The sequence below is a fragment of the Notolepis coatsorum genome (assembly GCF_963971535.1).
Source record: "Notolepis coatsorum genome assembly, chromosome: 5".
NCBI classification, from domain to species: Eukaryota; Metazoa; Chordata; class Actinopteri; order Aulopiformes; family Paralepididae; genus Notolepis; species Notolepis coatsorum.
In genome coordinates this window covers 202628997-202646720 of record NC_140169.1, presented here as the reverse complement: position 1 = coordinate 202646720, position 17724 = coordinate 202628997, and the positions used below count along the sequence as shown (strand labels likewise).

Below are 17724 nucleotides of genomic sequence, written 5' to 3'. Positions count from 1 at the left end.
TTTTCCTAAACTAAAATTATAGTCATAATAGCCTTGTGGATAATAGCTGATTGTGGTTTTGAAAAAAATATAATAAAACTACCACCACACCACCCACTTTTGGATTACACAGACGCCATTGAGAAGGCCATAAAGCGTGCCTATACCACTTTGGCCAGCTCACAAGAGTAGCTGGATTGCTGCTGCCCCCTGAGGAATCAATGTGTTTTTGCATTCTGATAAACATTAGTAAAAAAAATTATAATAATAATAATACAAAAAACATGGGGTGAGGTTTTTGATCTCAGTATGGGGTCATCTGACAGAAACATTTGGGGACCTATAAGTCTAAAAAGAGGTATCATATCCCAGACAACGGCTAGGGCTATCACTACCATAAAGCCAATTCCAAACGAAAATGCATTGGTATTTGCTGAGGAATATCATATAATTATCTAAAATGGGAAATACAACGTACTGTATAGGCAGGTAGCCTATACAGGTGCAGCTCGATAAATTAGAATATCGTGGAAAAGTTATTTTATTTCAGTAATTCAATTCAAAAAGCGAAACTCTTGTAGATTATAGATTCATTACACACAAAGTGAAATATTTCAAGCCTTTATTTGTTTTAATTTTGATGATTATGTCTTACAGCTCATGAAAGCCCAAACTTCTGTATCACCAATAAAAAATATATGTATTTTTCTTTAGAAATGTCGGCCTTCTGAAAAGTATGTTCGTGTATGTTCACTCAGTACTTGGTTGGGGCTCATTTTGCACAAATTACTGCATCAATACAGCGAAATATATAGACTTTTCCACTATATTCTAATTTATTGAGCTGCACCTGTATAATATCTTTTCGCAGTGAACATAACATCAGAGATGGTTTCTGATAACCTTATACTTGTCCAGACCACTTATACCCGTCCAGCCTGGCTCTGCGGCTCTGCAGATACCCCCTATTGCTCTGATCTGATTCAACACGTGACAAGTGTCATGTCTGACATCATTACAAACCCCACAATGCAACGCGAATAGGAGAAACGTAAACAGGAATTGATGATGGCTGCAGACAGTGATGTGAGTACTCTTGAACTTATATGTTTTGGGACTGTATCTGTTTGTCAAAGTAGCTAACAATTATCTTTATTAAAAACCAACAACTGTTAAAAACTGAACACACGTTTTTTGAACAATTAACTCTCTTACAGCCCGAGTCGGAGGTGTTCGAGATCACCGACTTCACCACCGCGTCAGAGTGGGAAAGGTAGCACCTAGTTAACGTTAACTCACCCAGCTAACGTTAGTCCCATATGTGGCGATCTGCTATTATTACAGACAATCAACAGTCTCTGAATTGAATCAACTGACGTTAGTAATTCCCCCTCTGTGTCCGTGCGCAGCGAAGAGTATTATTGCAAGTAACGTTGCTATAGAAGCTACTGTTGTTAGGCTAGCTGTCATCATGTCTGTCTCTCATCTCATATCGATCATCTTGTCTGAATATAATGCAGCCACGACAGTATCGTATCATGCTGACGTTACCTATTTAAGTAGAGTTGCCCACACACACACCTAGACCTGTGTGTGTACATTATTTTGTGTGTGTGTGTGTGTGTGTGTGTGTGTGTGTGTGTGTGTGTGTACATACATTATTTGGTCTAGGTGTGTGTGTACATTATTTGGTCTAGGTGTGTGTGTACATTATTTGGTCTAGGTGTGTGTGTGAGTGTACATACATTATTTGGTCTAGGTGTGTGTGTGTACATTATTTGGTCTAGGTGTGTGTGTACATTATTTGGTCTAGGTGTGTTTGATTGATTGATTGAAAAGTTTATTAACAGATTGCAGAATGGGTACAGTACAGTACAGCTCAGTACATACAATTGTTAAGGGGATGCAGACCAGAGAAAGACTTTCGTCTTGTTTACATCAGGGTCCCCCATTTTCAATTCATCATAACATATAATTTATGACATACATGACATACAGATAGACAGTACTGCTACATCTATACATTTATGACATATCAGATTTGCAAATACAGTACTGTTTGTGATACAAAAGTGTCCAGAAAAAGAGTGTATATACATTTGGCATAGAAACTGTACATTGGAGGAGGTTGGGTGGGTGGGGTTGGGTGGGTGGGTGAGGGCTGTACATTGGAGGTGGGGGGGGGGTTGGGTAGGGGACACACACACATTTTACACTGTACATTGGAATACTGACAAAGCCTTACTTGGTCATTTACTGTACAACTAGGTTAGGACATTTGTAGGGGCCAGTTTCGAATTGCAGTCTCACGTAGGTGTTTTTTGAGAGTGTTTTTGAAAGTGGGTAGTGATTCACATTCCTTTACAGCTTTAGGTAGGGCATTCCACATTGATGTGGCATAATTGCGAAACGTGTTTAGTCCCTTGTTTGAGCCGAATCTGGGTTTTACATGATTTGTGGAGCTCCCTCTGGTGTTGTGATCGTGGTATTCACTGACCTTTGGGAAGTATTTTGACATGTACATGGGTACCTTGGTCGCGTAGTGTATCTTGTAGACCAGGCCCATTGCAAGTTGCTGTACTCTGTCGTCTACTCTAAGCCATCCTAGGTTGTCAAAGTGGGCAGGGGTGAGGTGGGTTCTAGGAGTCAGGTCAAGCAGTAGTCTGACTAGCTTGTTTTGAGATGTTTGTAATTTGTTTTTTAGTGCCTTTGAGGTGCTTTGGTACCATGAGGTTCAAGCATAGTCGTAGTACCCTTGAATGAGTGCTCCTGCTAGAGTCTTCAGGGTATTCTTGTTTACCAGAGAGGAGATCCGGTACAAGAATCGCGTTCGTTGGTTGACTTTTTTTTATTACATTGGATGCCATTTTGTCACAGGAAAGATTAGCCTCTAGGATGGATGGTGTGTGTGTGTGTGTGTGTGTGTACATTATTTGGTCTAGGTGTGTGTGTGTACATTATTTGGTCTAGGTGTGTGTGTGGTGTGTCATGTGTGTGTGTGTGTGTTGCTGTCTGGATAGGTCAATCTGACAAGTACACTGTGTGCGTTTACACCTAGTGTCCCGCAGTAAAACAGAATATCTCTTATTCGCTTGCAGGTTTGTGTCTCGAGTAGAGGAAGTGCTCAATGACTGGAAATTGATTGGAAGCTCTGTGGGCAAGTCGTCCCCAGACAAGGTAAACCCTTAATGTATTTCCCCCCTAATAATAATAATAATAATAATAATAATAATAATAACACTGTAATAGCACTGCACACATACGCTACCGATCTGGCAAAAATCCTCATGAATTCATTGCTCTTCTTCAACACAGGGTGAATACACCACAGGCACCTGGGAAGAAAAATCTCAGGAGATCAACTTTGCAGACTTTAAATTCTCCATAACTCACCATTACCTGAAGCAGGAGTGTGATGAAGGCGATGGAAAGGAGGAACCTGAAGAGGGTAGAGTGATGCTTTGGCTTAACACAGTTTCCAAGGAAACTATAAAAGAAGGAAGAGTCATTACGTCAGAACACCAGTGTTCTATGCTCTGCTTGGTGCCAGTTCTAGGATTGAAGCCTATGGGAGATTCATGGAGAAGCCAAATACACCAGCTATTTGAGGAAATATACATCAACCAATATATCAAACGTTAGCTAGTTAACAATGCAACAAATTGCAGATGATTCGGACATCCGAGGTTTAAATGACGAAGAGATGGCGATACCATTTAACTCAATGTTGGCCGAACTGAACGTTTTCACACTTGGCACCAATGTGCGTTCATGCGCTACACAGTGACGTAATGGCTAGGGGTGTAACGATGCAACCTCACAACGATTAATTTTGATTACGATTATTCAGGCAACGATTCAATGCATCATGAAATCTCTTCATTTGACCATGATTCGATTAATTTTCGATACATTTTCGATTAATTTTCTATCAGTTAATTCCCCCCAAAAATGTGAATACACAAATGTGGCTGGGGGAACTGATTCACTCAGCATGAATGGACTATAGGTCAATAAAAACAATACACAAAAAAAACCCATAATTTTCTTTATTTTTTATTTCGATTATAATCGATTCTAATATTCAAATCGATGCAGTTGAATCGTCACATTAGAATCGATGCATTTCGATTAATCGATGCATTGTTACACCCCTAGTAATGGCCCTTCCTTCTTTAGTTTCCTTGGCAGTATCCAGGATACAATCCATATGTCAGATATAGCCTCTGTTTTTTGTAACTGGTATTTAACCGCATTAATGTATGCAAATGAGCACACATCAGACTCAGATTGCTGGTGACCATGTCTGCTCATTGCGTAGTGTTTTCTACTCTGAGTAAATTCTGCACCTACACTTACTGTAAATCCCTGTGCTAGGTCAGTGATGTTCCAACTATTATATTAATATATGTATCACATTCACCCCTTTTGGTGTGCCACGGAACAGACATTTCAGTGGGTGGTGGTGGGGGTTCTGGTTACATCTTCTACAGAGTCAGACAAGAAGAAGAAGGCCATGCTCAAAACCCACCTATTCGCCATAAACAATCCATGAGCTAGTTTTTTGTAATGTTGTATGTGTGGTGTATTATGTCTGTCTGTTCTCTATCTGATTGGTTGGACTGCCTGTATTTTTTTCTGTTTTTCGTATTGTTCCTGTCTTTTTTGTTTGTTTCTATTTCTCTCCCGGGATGCACGCGCCCCGCACCGATGTAACTATTGGTTGAGGGGCGCAATATAAATAAATGTATCATATCATATCATATCAAGAAGATAGATACCAACAATATCCTCTCTGTGCGTTCAGTAGAAAGCAGATACGGACCACTAGCCTAGCTAAAAAGTCCGGGAGAGATGTTTCTGGCCAGCAGCTAGGCTAGCTGGTCCGTATCCGCTTCCATTAATTTGTGCTAAGCTATGCTATCTTGCAGCTGGATTGATTGATTGAACATTTTATTAACAGATTGCAGAATGGGTACAACAAGACAGTACGGCTCAATAACACACAATTGTTAAGGGGATGCAGACCAGAGAAAGACTTTCGTCTTGTTTACATCAGGGTCCCCCATTTTCAATTCATCATATGACATACATGACATACAGATAGACAGTACTGCTACATCTATACATTTATGACATACCAGATTTACAAATGCAGTACTGTTTGTGATACAAAAATAGTATATACATTTGACGAAGAAACTGTACATTGGAGGAGGTTGGTAGGTAGGAGGTTGGTAGGTGGGGTGGAGGGGGGTGTTGGGTAGGTGGGGTGGGAACTGTACATTGGAGGTGGGGGGGGGGGGGGTAACTGTACATTGGATTATCGACGAAACCTTACTTGGTCCCAAGAAGAGGGTCTCGTGTATTATTGGGTTTAATAGGACATTTATTGTACATTGGAGGGAGTTGCGTTAGGACATTTACAGGGGCCAGTTTCGAATTGCAGTCTCTCGTAGGTGCTCTTTGATAGTGTTTTTGAAAGTGGGTAGTGATTCACATTCCTTTACAGCTCTGGGTAGGATAGCTTTCTATTGAACGCACAGAGAGGAAATTGGTATTTTATCTTCTTGTCTGACTCTGGAGAAAATGGTAAGTCCATTATCCCATAATGTTGGTGTGTTCCTTTTAAGCAGACTTATCAACACCAAGACAGATTTCAAGAGGATTGTTTTGTATTGCAACATATCATACCATAGTAAAGTATAGAAGCTGTTGAACCAGGGGCCGGGGCTATAATGGAATGTGACTTCTTCTGTCTTATTATTTTTTGTAGAGGACTCGGGTTTGATTAGCCTATGTAATGACCAAAGCCGTTCTCTGTGACCGACACCCTTTATTTAGTCTAGGATGTGGATATATCCTAACATAACCCTCCTATTTGCTGGCCACTTTGCTACTAGTCAATTGCACTGTACACTGTACATTGGAATATTGACAAAGCCATACTTGGTCATTTACTGTACATTGGAGGGGGTTGGGTTAGGACATTTGCAGGGGCCAGTTTCGAATTTCAGTCTCCCGTAGGTGTTCTTTGAGAGCGTTTTTGAAAGTGGGTAGTGATTCACATTTCTTTACAGCTTTGGGTAGGGCGTTCCACATTGATGTGGCATAATTGCGAAACGTGTTTAGTCCCTTGTTTGAGCCGAATCTGGGTTTAACATGATTTGTGGAGCTCCCTCTGGTGTTGTGATCGTGGTATTCACTGACCTTTGGGAAGTATTTCGACAGGTACATGGGTCCCTTTGTCGTGTAGTGTATCTTGTAGACCAGGCCCATTGCAAGTTGCTGTACTCTGTCGTCTACTCTAAGCCATCCTAGGTTGTCAAAGTGGGCAGGGGTGAGGTGGGTTCTAGGAGTAAGGTCGACCAGTTTGTTTTGAGATGTTTGTAATTTAGTTTTTAGTGCCTTTGAGGTGCTTTGGTACCATGAGGTGCAAGCATAGTCGTAGTACCCTTGAATGAGTGCTCCTGCCAGAGTCTTCAGGGTATTCTTGTTTACCAGAGAGGAGATCCGGTACAAGAATCGAGTTTGTTGGTTGACTTTTTTTATTACATTGGATGCCATTTTGTCACAGGAAAGATTAGCCTCTATGATGGAACCCAGGTAGGTAATTTCATCTTTCCTTGTGACAATATTGTCACCCACTGTAACTGAGAAGCCGTCGGTCTTGCTGAGTTTGTTATTTGAACCGAAGAGAATGGACTCTGTTTTGATATGGGATGGATATGAGGACTGTGTATGTGTAACTAGGAGGGATATGGATATGAGGACAGTGTGTGTATGTGTAACTAGGAGGGATATGAGGACAGTGTATTTAAGCATTACATCACGCGCAGGAGTGGTTTGTGAACAATAAACCATGCCTAGGGGTGGTCGTTAGGCCCGAGGCGCAGCCGAGGGTCGTTAGACCCCCCTAGGCATGGTTAATGTTCACAAATCACGACTGCAAGTGGTGTAAAGCTTTTATACAACTGCCAGATTCATCCAACCTTATTTCTATACAATAAACACACATTAATCGAAGATTTATTGAAAAAAACATCCGCCAGAAAAAGTAGTTCCCACAACTACAAAAAAGACAAGTTGCCTCCATGTGGAAGCAGCTTGAAGTGCATCCAACCAAACTAACACATCCAACTGTGTATTATTGGAATGATTGAGAGAAGTTGCCTCATGTGGAAGCAGCTTGAAGTGCATCCAACCAACTAACACATCCAACTGTGTATTATTGGAATGATTGATTGACATTTTATTACCAGATGCAGAATGGGTACAATACAGTACGGCTCAATACACACAATTGTTAAGGGAATGCAGACCTACTTTCCATAGAACTTCATTCTTAGATGCTTCTATATAAAGTAGGTAAAACAAATTAAAAAGTTTTCTTTGCCCTATAGGAAAAAAACGTTTTCTTCGCCCTATTCTTTTATTTATTTTTTTAAACCTACTGTAGAGGGCCTAAACTTAACCAGTTGGAAACCAAGCGTACAGTAATAAAATTAGCAATCAATCAATCAATCAACTCAATAGGCCATGCTCACTTAGAACAGCGCAGCACCCAGCTCTCTCAGTCTGACTATTGCAGGCAGAGTGTGTGTGTGTGTGTGTGTGCGTGTGTGTGTGTGCGTGCGTGCGTGTGTGTGTGGGGGGGGGGGTGTGGCGGTGGGTGGAGACTAGAGCGAGCGCTGACAGTCGAAAGGAAAAAGAAATTGAAAAAAAAATTGTAAATTAATCAATCAATCAATCCGCGATTTTTCTTTTGTTACAGAATGATTCAAGACCCATCAATTACATCATCCAACATTGTTTAAACGACTAAGACATTCGCTGTGACAGAATCGCTTGATATTTAGTCGTTTAGTCGCTATCAACATATCCATTTGTAAAGATTATTGTCCACCTTCTTGTGATCCGGCGGAGTGATGTGATGTGGTTCGGTTGTGGGCGGGTCCTGGGCCAGCAGCGTGGAATTGTTGCCAATAAAGACGTGTAAAATGACTGTTTCAGCCAATCAGAATCGAGAAATTTGCATGCCGTTGTATAAGTGTAACTAGGAGGGATATGAGGACAGTGTATGTGTAACTAGGAGGGATATGTAAAAAGACACGTTTCAATTCCCTTGTGCACATTGACAAAGTAATCTTCTCCTGCTTCATTGACACAACTCTGTTCTCTGTGTTCAGATGCCTTTCCCTTGGCTATGCAAGACCTGCTGTGTATGAACAATGACTTCCCTCCCCGAGCCCACTGCCTGGTCAGATGGTAAGTCCATTGTCCCTAACAACTCTAAGCGGACCCTTTCTTCATTCAAGAGAATGAGTCACAGTAGTACTTAGGGATGTTAACAATTAATCGAAGATCAATTGATCGATCGTTAAGGATTTACTCGAACACGAGACATGTACTCGATCTACCATCAAACGATGATATGTTACAATGTTGTCCGTCTCTTATTACATTGTAGCCATCACCAGAATGGTGTATTTTCAAAGCATGTTTCAATGAACAGATAGAGGGCGCAATATAACTATGACGAGGAGGCTGGGAAATAAGCAAGGGAAAAAAACATGAGCGGCGGCAACTTGTGTTGGTCTTAAGGCTGCTGTAGCCTCTCTCTCTGTTGGTCGTAAGGCTGCTGTAGCCTCTCTCTGTGTTGGTCTTAAGGCTGCTGTAGCCTCTCTCTGTGTTGGTCTTAAGGCTGCTGTAGCCTCTCTCTCTGTTGGTCGTAAGGCTGCTGTAGCCTCTCTCTGTGTTGGTCTTAAGGCTGCTGTAGCCTCTCTCTGTGTTGGTCTTAAGGCTGCTGTAGCCTCTCTCTCTGTTGGTCGTAAGGCTGCTGTAGCCTCTCTCTCTGTTGGTCTTAAGGCTGCTGTAGCCTCTCTCTCTGTTGGTCTTAAGGCTGCTGTAGCCTCTCTCTCTGTTGGTCTTAAGGCTGCTGTAGCCTCTCTCTGTTGGCCTTAAGGCTGCTGTAGCCTCTCTCTCTGTGTTGGTCTTAAGGCTGCTGTAGACTCTCTGTGTTGGTCTTAAGGCTGCTGTAGCCTCTCTCTGTGTTGGCCTTAAGGCTGCTGTAGCCTCTCTCTCTGTGTTGGCCTTAAGGCTGCTGTAGCCTCTCTCTCTCTGTTGGTCTTAAGGCTGCTGTGCTGTAGCCTCTCTCTGTGTTGGTCTTAAGGCTGCTGTAGCCTCTCTCTGTGTTGATCTTAAGGCTGCTGTAGCCTCTCTCTCTCTGTGTTGGTCTTAAGGCTGCTGTAGACTCTCTCTCTGTGTTGGTCTTAAGGCTGCTGTAGCCTCTCTCTCTCTGTGTTGGTCTTAAGGCTGCTGTAGCCTCTCTCTCTCTGTGTTGGTCTCAAGGCTGCTGTAGCCTCTCTCTGTGTGTTGGTCTTAAGGCTGCTGTAGCCTCTCTCTCTGTGTTGGTCTTAAGGCTGCTGTAGCCTCTCTCTCTGTTGGTCTTAAGGCTGCTGTAGCCTCTCTCTCTGTGTTGGTCTTAAGGCTGCTGTAGCCTCTTTCTGTGTTGGTCTTAAGGCTGCTGTAGCCTCTCTCTCTGTGTTGGCCTTAAGGCTGCTGTAGCCTCTCTCTCTGTGTTGGTCTTAAGGCTGCTGTAGCCTCTCTCTCTGTGTTGGTCTTAAGGCTGCTGTAGCCTCTCTCTGTGTTGGTCGTAAGGCTGCTGTAGCCTTTCTCTGTGTTGGCCTTAAGGCTGCTGTAGCCTTTCTCTGTGTTGGTCTTAAGGCTGCTGTAGCCTCTCTCTCTCTGTGTTGGTCTTAAGGCTGCTGTAGCCTCTCTCTCTCTGTGTTGGTCTTAAGGCTGCTGTAGCCTCTCTCTCTCTGTGTTGGTCTTAAGGCTGCTGTAGCCTCTCTCTCTCTGTGTTGGTCTTAAGGCTGCTGTAGCCTCTCTCTCTCTGTGTTGGTCTTAAGGCTGCTGTAGCCTCTCTCTCTCTGTGTTGGTCTTAAGGCTGCTGTAGCCTCTCTCTCTGTTGGTCTTAAGGCTGCTGTAGCCTTTCTCTGTGTTGGTCTTAAGGCTGCTGTAGCCTCTCTCTCTCTGTGTTGGTCTTAAGGCTGCTGTAGCCTCTCTCTGTTGGTCTTAAGGCTGCTGTAGCCTCTCTCTGTGTTGGCCTTAAGGCTGCTGTAGCCTTTCTCTGTGTTGGTCTTAAGGCTGCTGTAGCCTCTCTCTCTGTGTTGGTCTTAAGGCTGCTGTAGCCTCTCTCTCTCTGTGTTGGTCTTAAGGCTGCTGTAGCCTCTCTCTGTTGGTCGTAAGGCTGCTGTAGCCTCTCTCTGTGTTGGCCTTAAGGCTGCTGTAGCCTTTCTCTGTGTTGGTCTTAAGGCTGCTGTAGCCTCTCTCTCTGTGTTGGTCTTAAGGCTGCTGTAGCCTCTCTCTCTCTGTGTTGGTCTTAAGGCTGCTGTAGCCTCTCTCTCTGTTGGTCTTAAGGCTGCTGTAGCCTTTCTCTGTGTTGGTCTTAAGGCTGCTGTAGCCTCTCTCTCTCTGTGTTGGTCTTAAGGCTGCTGTAGCCTCTCTCTCTCTGTTGGCCTTAAGGCTGCTGTAGCCTCTCTCTCTGTGTTGGTCTTAAGGCTGCTGTAGCCTCTCTCTCTCTCTGTTGGTCTTAAGGCTGCTGTAGCCTCTCTCTGTGTTGGTCTTAAGGCTGCTGTAGCCTCTCTCTCTCTGTGTTGGCCTTAAGGCTGCTGTAGCCTCTCTCTCTCTGTGTTGGTCTTAAGGCTGCTGTAGCCTCTCTGTTGGTCTTAAGGCTGCTGTAGCCTCTCTCTCTGTGTTGATCTTAAGGCTGCTGTAGCTTCTCTCTCTCTGTGTTGGTCTTAAGGCTGCTGTAGCTTCTCTCTCTCTGTTGGTCTTAAGGCTGCTGTAGCCTCTCTCTCTGTGTTGGTCGTAAGGCTGCTGTAGCCTCTCTCTCTGTTGGTCTTAAGGCTGCTGTAGCCTCTCTCTGTGTTGGTCTTAAGGCTGCTGTAGCCTCTCTGTTGGTCTTAAGGCTGCTGTAGCCTCTCTCTCTGTGTTGGTCTTAAGGCTGCTGTAGCCTCTCTCTCTGTGTTGGTCTTAAGGCTGCTGTAGCCTCTCTCTCTGTGTTGGTCTTAAGGCTGCTGTAGCCTCTCTCTCTGTGTTGGTCTTAAGGCTGCTGTAGCCTCTCTCTCTGTGTTGGCCTTAAGGCTGCTGTAGCCTCTCTCTCTGTGTTGGTCTTAAGGCTGCTGTAGCCTCTCTGTTGGTCTTAAGGCTGCTGTAGCCTCTCTGTTGGTCTTAAGGCTGCTGTAGCCTCTCTCTCTCTCTGTGTTGGTCTTAAGGCTGCTGTAGCCTCTCTCTCTCTCTGTGTTGGTCTTAAGGCTGCTGTAGCCTCTCTGTTGGTCTTAAGGCTGCTGTAGCCTCTCTCTCTCTCTGTGTTGGTCTTAAGGCTGCTGTAGCCTCTCTCTCTGTGTTGGTCTTAAGGCTGCTGTAGCCTCTCTCTCTCTGTTGGTCTTAAGGCTGCTGTAGCCTCTCTCTGTGTTGGTCTTAAGGCTGCTGTAGCCTCTCTCTCTCTGTGTGTTGGTCTTAAGGCTGCTGTAGCCTCTCTGTGTTGGCCTTAAGGCTGCTGTAGCCTCTCTGTGTTGGTCTTAAGGCTGCTGTAGCCTCTCTGTGTTGGTCTTAAGGCTGCTGTAGCCTCTCTCTCTCTGTGTTGGCCTTAAGGCTGCTGTAGCCTCTCTCTCTGTTGGTCTTAAGGCTGCTGTAGCCTCTCTCTGTGTTTGTCTTAAGGCTGCTGTAGACTCTCTGTGTTGGTCTTAAGGCTGCTGTAGCCTCTCTGTGTTGGTCTTAAGGCTGCTGTAGCCTCTCTCTCTCTGTGTTGGTCTTAAGGCTGCTGTAGCCTCTCTCTCTCTGTGTTGGTCGTAAGGCTGCTGTAGCCTCTCTCTCTGTGTTGGTCTTAAGGCTGCTGTAGCCTCTCTCTGTTGGCCTTAAGGCTGCTGTAGCCTCTCTCTCTGTGTTGGTCTTAAGGCTGCTGTAGCCTCTCTCTCTGTGTTGGTCTTAAGGCTGCTGTAGCCTCTCTCTCTGTGTTGGTCTTAAGGCTGCTGTAGCCTCTCTGTGTGTTGGTCTTAAGGCTGCTGTAGCCTCTCTCTGTGTTGGTCTTAAGGCTGCTGTAGCCTCTCTCTCTGTGTTGGTCTTAAGGCTGCTGTAGCCTCTCTCTGTGTTGGTCTTAAGGCTGCTGTAGCCTCTCTCTCTGTGTTGGTCTTAAGGCTGCTGTAGCCTCTCTCTCTGTGTTGGTCTTAAGGCTGCTGTAGCCTCTCTGTGTGTTGGTCTTAAGGCTGCTGTAGCCTCTCTCTGTGTTGGTCTTAAGGCTGCTGTAGCCTCTCTCTCTGTGTTGGTCTTAAGGCTGCTGTAGCCTCTCTCTCTCTCTGTTGGTCTTAAGGCTGCTGTAGCCTCTCTCTGTTGGTCTTAAGGCTGCTGTAGCCTCTCTCTCTGTGTTGGTCTTAAGGCTGCTGTAGCCTCTCTCTCTGTGTTGGTCTTAAGGCTGCTGTAGCCTCTCTGTTGGTCTTAAGGCTGCTGTAGCCTCTCTCTCTCTGTTGGTCTTAAGGCTGCTGTAGCCTCTCTCTGTTGGTCTTAAGGCTGCTGTAGCCTCTCTCTCTGTGTTGGTCTTAAGGCTGCTGTAGCCTCTCTGTTGGTCTTAAGGCTGCTGTAGCCTCTCTCTCTCTGTTGGTCTTAAGGCTGCTGTAGCCTCTCTCTCTCTGTGTTGGTCTTAAGGCTGCTGTAGCCTCTCTCTCTGTGTTGGTCTTAAGGCTGCTGTAGCCTCTCTGTGTTGGCCTTAAGGCTGCTGTAGCCTCTCTGTGTTGGTCTTAAGGCTGCTGTAGCCTCTCTCTCTCTGTGTTGGCCTTAAGGCTGCTGTAGCCTCTCTCTCTGTGTTGGTCTTAAGGCTGCTGTAGCCTCTCTCTCTGTGTTGGTCTTAAGGCTGCTGTAGCCTCTCTCTCTGTGTTGGTCTTAAGGCTGCTGTAGCCTCTCTCTCTGTTGGTCTTAAGGCTGCTGTAGCCTCTCTCTCTGTTGGCCTTAAGGCTGCTGTAGCCTCTCTCTGTGTGTTGGTCTTAAGGCTGCTGTAGCCTCTCTCTCTGTGTTGGTCTTAAGGCTGCTGTAGCCTCTCTCTCTGTTGGTCTTAAGGCTGCTGTAGCTTCTCTCTCTCTGTGTTGGTCTTAAGGCTGCTGTAGCCTCTCTCTCTCTGTGTGTTGGTCTTAAGGCTGCTGTAGCCTCTCTCTGTTGGTCTTAAGGCTGCTGTAGCCTCTCTCTCTCTCTGTTGGCCTTAAGGCTGCTGTAGCCTCTCTCTCTGTTGGTCTTAAGGCTGCTGTAGCCTCTCTCTCTGTGTTGGTCTTAAGGCTGCTGTAGCCTCTCTCTGTTGGTCTTAAGGCTGCTGTAGCCTCTTTCTGTGTTGGTCTTAAGGCTGCTGTAGCCTCTCTCTCTGTGTTGGTCTTAAGGCTGCTGTAGCCTCTCTCTCTCTGTGTGTTGGTCTTAAGGCTGCTGTAGCCTCTCTCTCTGTGTTGGTCTTAAGGCTTCTGTAGCCTCTCTCTCTCTGTGTGTTGGTCTTAAGGCTGCTGTACCCTCTCTCTCTCTGTGTTGGTCTTAAGGCTGCTGTAGCCTCTCTCTCTCTGTGTTTGTCTCAAGGCTGCTGTAGCCTCTCTGTGTTGGTCTTAAGGCTGCTGTAGCCTCTCTCTGTGTTGGTCTTAAGGCTGCTGTAGCCTCTCTCTCTGTTGGTCTCAAGGCTGCTGTAGCCTCTCTCTCTCTGTGTTGGTCTTAAGGCTGCTGTAGCCTCTCTCTCTCTGTTGGCCTTAAGGCTGCTGTAGCCTCTCTCTCTGTGTTGGTCTTAAGGCTGCTGTAGCCTCTCTCTCTGTGTTGGCCTTAAGGCTGCTGTAGCCTCTCTCTCTGTTGGCCTTAAGGCTGCTGTAGCCTCTCTCTCTGTTGGTCTCAAGGCTGCTGTAGCCTCTCTCTCTCTGTGTTGGTCTTAAGGCTGCTGTAGCCTCTCTCTCTGTTGGTCTTAAGGCTGCTGTAGCTTCTCTCTCTGTGTTGGTCTTAAGGCTGCTGTAGCCTCTCTCTCTCTGTGTTGGTCTTAAGGCTGCTGTAGCCTCTCTCTCTCTGTGTTGGTCTTAAGGCTGCTGTAGCCTCTCTCTCTCTGTTGGTCTTAAGGCTGCTGTAGCTTCTCTCTCTGTGTTGGTCTTAAGGCTGCTGTAGCCTCTCTCTCTGTTGGTCTTAAGGCTGCTGTAGCCTCTCTCTGTGTTGGTCTTAAGGCTGCTGTAGCCTTTCTCTCTCTGTGTTGGTCTTAATGCTGCTGTAGACTCTCTCTCTCTGTTGGCCTTAAGGCTGCTGTAGCCTCTCTCTCTCTGTTGGTCTTAAGGCTGCTGTAGCCTCTCTCTCTGTGTTGGTCTTAAGGCTGCTGTAGACTCTCTCTCTGTGTTGGTCTTAAGGCTGCTGTAGCCTCTCTCTCTGTTGGTCTTAAGGCTGCTGTAGCCTCTCTCTCTGTTGGTCTTAAGGCTGCTGTAGCTTCTCTCTCTGTGTTGGTCTTAAGGCTGCTGTAGCCTCTCTCTCTCTGTGTTGGTCTTAAGGCTGCTGTAGCCTCTCTCTCTCTATTGGCCTTAAGGCTGCTGTAGCCTCTCTCTGTTGGTCTTAAGGCTGCTGTAGCCTCTCTCTCTGTGTTGGTCTTAAGGCTGCTGTAGACTCTCTCTCTCTGTGTTGGTCTTAAGGCTGCTGTAGCCTCTCTCTCTCTGTGTGTTGGTCTTAAGGCTGCTGTAGACTCTCTGTGTTGGTCTTAAGGCTGCTGTAGACTCTCTGTGTTGGTCTTAAGGCTGCTGTAGGCTCTCTCTCTCTGTGTTGGTCTTAAGGCTGCTGTAGCTTCTCTCTCTCTCTGTGTTGGTCTTAAGGCTGCTGTAGCTTCTCTCTCTCTCTGTGTTGGCCTTAAGGCTGCTGTAGCCTCTCTCTCTGTTGGTCTCAAGGCTGCTGTAGCCTCTCTCTGTGTTGGTCTTAAGGCTTCTGTAGCCTCTCTCTCTCTGTGTTTGTCTTAAGGCTGCTGTAGCCTCTCTCTCTCTGTTGGTCTTAAGGCTGCTGTAGCCTCTCTCTCTGTGTTGGTCTTAAGGCTGCTGTAGCCTATCTCTCTCTATTGGCCTTAAGGCTGCTGTAGCCTTTCTCTGTTGGCCTTAAGGCTGCTGTAGCCTCTCTCTGTGTTGGTCTTAAGGCTGCTGTAGACTCTCTCTCTCTGTGTTGGTCTTAAGGCTGCTGTAGCCTCTCTCTCTGTGTTGGTCTTAAGGCTGCTGTAGCCTCTCTCTCTCTGTGTGTTGGTCTTAAGGCTGCTGTAGACTCTCTCTCTCTGTGTTGGTCTTAAGGCTGCTGTAGCTTCTCTCTCTCTGTTGGTCTTAAGGCTGCTGTAGCCTCTCTCTCTCTGTGTGTTGGTCTTAAGGCTGCTGTAGCCTCTCTCTGTGTTGGTCTTAAGGCTGCTGTAGCCTCTCTCTCTGTGTGTTGGTCTTAAGGCTGCTGTAGCCTCTCTCTGTGTTGGTCTTAAGGCTGCTGTAGCTTCTCTCTCTCTGTGTTGGCCTTAAGGCTGCTGTAGCCTCTCTCTGTGTTGGCCTTAAGGCTGCTGTAGCCTCTCTCTGTTGGCCTTAAGGCTGCTGTAGCCTCTCTCTGTGTTGGTCTTAAGGCTGCTGTAGCCTCTCTCTCTGTGTTGGTCTTAAGGCTGCTGTAGTCTCTCTCTCTGTGTTGGCCTTAAGGCTGCTCTAGCCTCTCTGTTGGCCTTAACTCTTTCAGGGCCAACAGCGCCCTCTGCTGATGCCCTTCTGGGCCAACGCTGTATCCAATGGAGGAAAGGACTTATTTGCGAGTGCATCAAACATATAAAATATAATAGCAATAGATCTAAATAACACAGTGGTCGTCAATGAGTTGCTTCCAGTCAACATGCATGAAACAGATAATTTTTTCATACATACATTTCCATTTTATACCGTGATGAATATCAATATATTTCTAGAGCGTTCTGTCTCATCTCACTAAACCCCATCAAATCGAGCTTAAATGTATTTCCTTAGAAATCGTGCCATTTGTCGCTTTATTTATTAATAGTTTTCAAATAAATGCTAGATTATCGCTATTATATGTGTACTTATGCACAAAGAGCAGCAGGGTCTGAAAAATCGGTTCTCCGTACTTTGGTCGGCGCACCACACACACACACACACACACACACACACACACACACACACACACACACACACACACACACACACACACACACACACACACACACCGATGGCGGTGATAGGAACCTCTGATTACCCCAAGACTCGTAACATAAAGGCCTTACCTCACATCTGATGTCATGCAAAAAGATTAATCCAATTCCTGATTGCCATTCCAAATATTGATCGCGTTTATTGATCCAACGTTATATCCAAAAACACATAGATCCACGCTGCTCACAGTCCCCACAGTCAATGCAATGGTATCCAGCTGCATGCCCGAGAAGTAAAACCTGGACCGGACTAATTTTTTTGCTGCACAGTCCCAACCAATCCAATCCAATGATGTACAATACCATCCGGGAGACGATAGGGGGCGGTATTTGCCCTTTGCGAGCTCAAACCCATTCCCAATGATAACGTCAGGCTGGATGGATGAAAAATGAATGGATATTGCTAATAAAAGAAATATGATTTTATGATTAAAACCCGGATTTTCTCGGGTTTGGCGCCCAGAGCATGGCGAGTTAACACGGACTATCTCGGGTTTGGCCTCCAGTGAGTTAAAGCTGCTGTAGCGTTTTCCTGACCTCAGTCTAGACTAGAGAATAGTCCTTGATCTGCGATCAAACACATGTTTTAAGTTATACAGTATGTTATCTGCCACAGGCCCACAGATACAGAGATCTGTCTATAGCTGTGTATTTATGACCTTGCAGATGGAAATGTCTGCCCTCTCTCTAACTGTAGTCCCTCTCTGTGCTCACAGGTATGGCATGCGGGAATTCTTGGTCATCTCTCCGGGAACTAACTGCGAGGCCATTATCAGCGAGTCTAAGTGCAACCTGCTTCTCAGCTCCATCTCCATCTCTCTGGCCAACAGTGGCTGGTAAGTGACTGTAGGGATGGGTGAGATATCAGCATTTATCATTTATTGTCTTCCTCTGTTGTCGTATCAGGTTTATTGTGTATGATATTGTTGTCTTAATTTTTTTTTAAATCCTAATTTGTTAAATAGTTTCTGGAATATTTGAAAAAATCATATTATTTAACATATGATTTCTCTATACCTGAGCATCATTTTTATATCATGATATATATATATATATATAGCCTTGTATATATGTTGGTTTTTATTTTCCATATCGCTGAGCCCTACTGACCACATCCCTAGGTACCAGCTTCTATGACATCACTCTGCTGCTAGTCGTGTGTCCATGGCAACAACAATCCCTGGTAACTGTATTTATGGCAACACCCTGCTGCTAAGTAACTGTATCCTTGGCAACAACACCCCCACTGCTATCATGTAACCGGGATGTCTGGACGACACAGGGTTATTATATTTGATTGGATCATTTCGAAAAAAAGTAAAAGTTTATAATTATAGAAAGGAGAAGTGTGTTTTAGAGTATCAATTAAATAGTGGAAGGAGTGAAAACTATATGGGTTTTTTTTCTATGCTCCTTCGTAAGACCTCTGTAACCCAGAGATAAATTGGCCTATTAGGTAGTTCTCAGACCAGCGTGAAAGCTGCCTATTACCACTGACTGGGAACGGCACAAACCCTTTTTAC

The 17724-nt window shown here is 45.2% G+C and overlaps 1 protein-coding gene across 1 annotated transcript in view; it reads left to right on the top strand.

Annotated features, from left to right (window-relative positions):
• The first annotated feature begins 1036 nt into the window (after positions 1 to 1036).
• rab3gap1 (RAB3 GTPase activating protein subunit 1) overlaps positions 1037 to 17724 on the top strand; it is a 248328-nt gene continuing 231640 nt past the window's right edge. The window contains 6 exon segments of the mRNA XM_084313830.1: positions 1037 to 1065; positions 1197 to 1252; positions 3078 to 3156; positions 3295 to 3427; positions 8169 to 8247; positions 16918 to 17037. Of these exon segments, the coding sequence (XP_084169956.1) occupies positions 1045 to 1065; positions 1197 to 1252; positions 3078 to 3156; positions 3295 to 3427; positions 8169 to 8247; positions 16918 to 17037 (488 nt within the window). The 5' untranslated portion in view covers positions 1037 to 1044.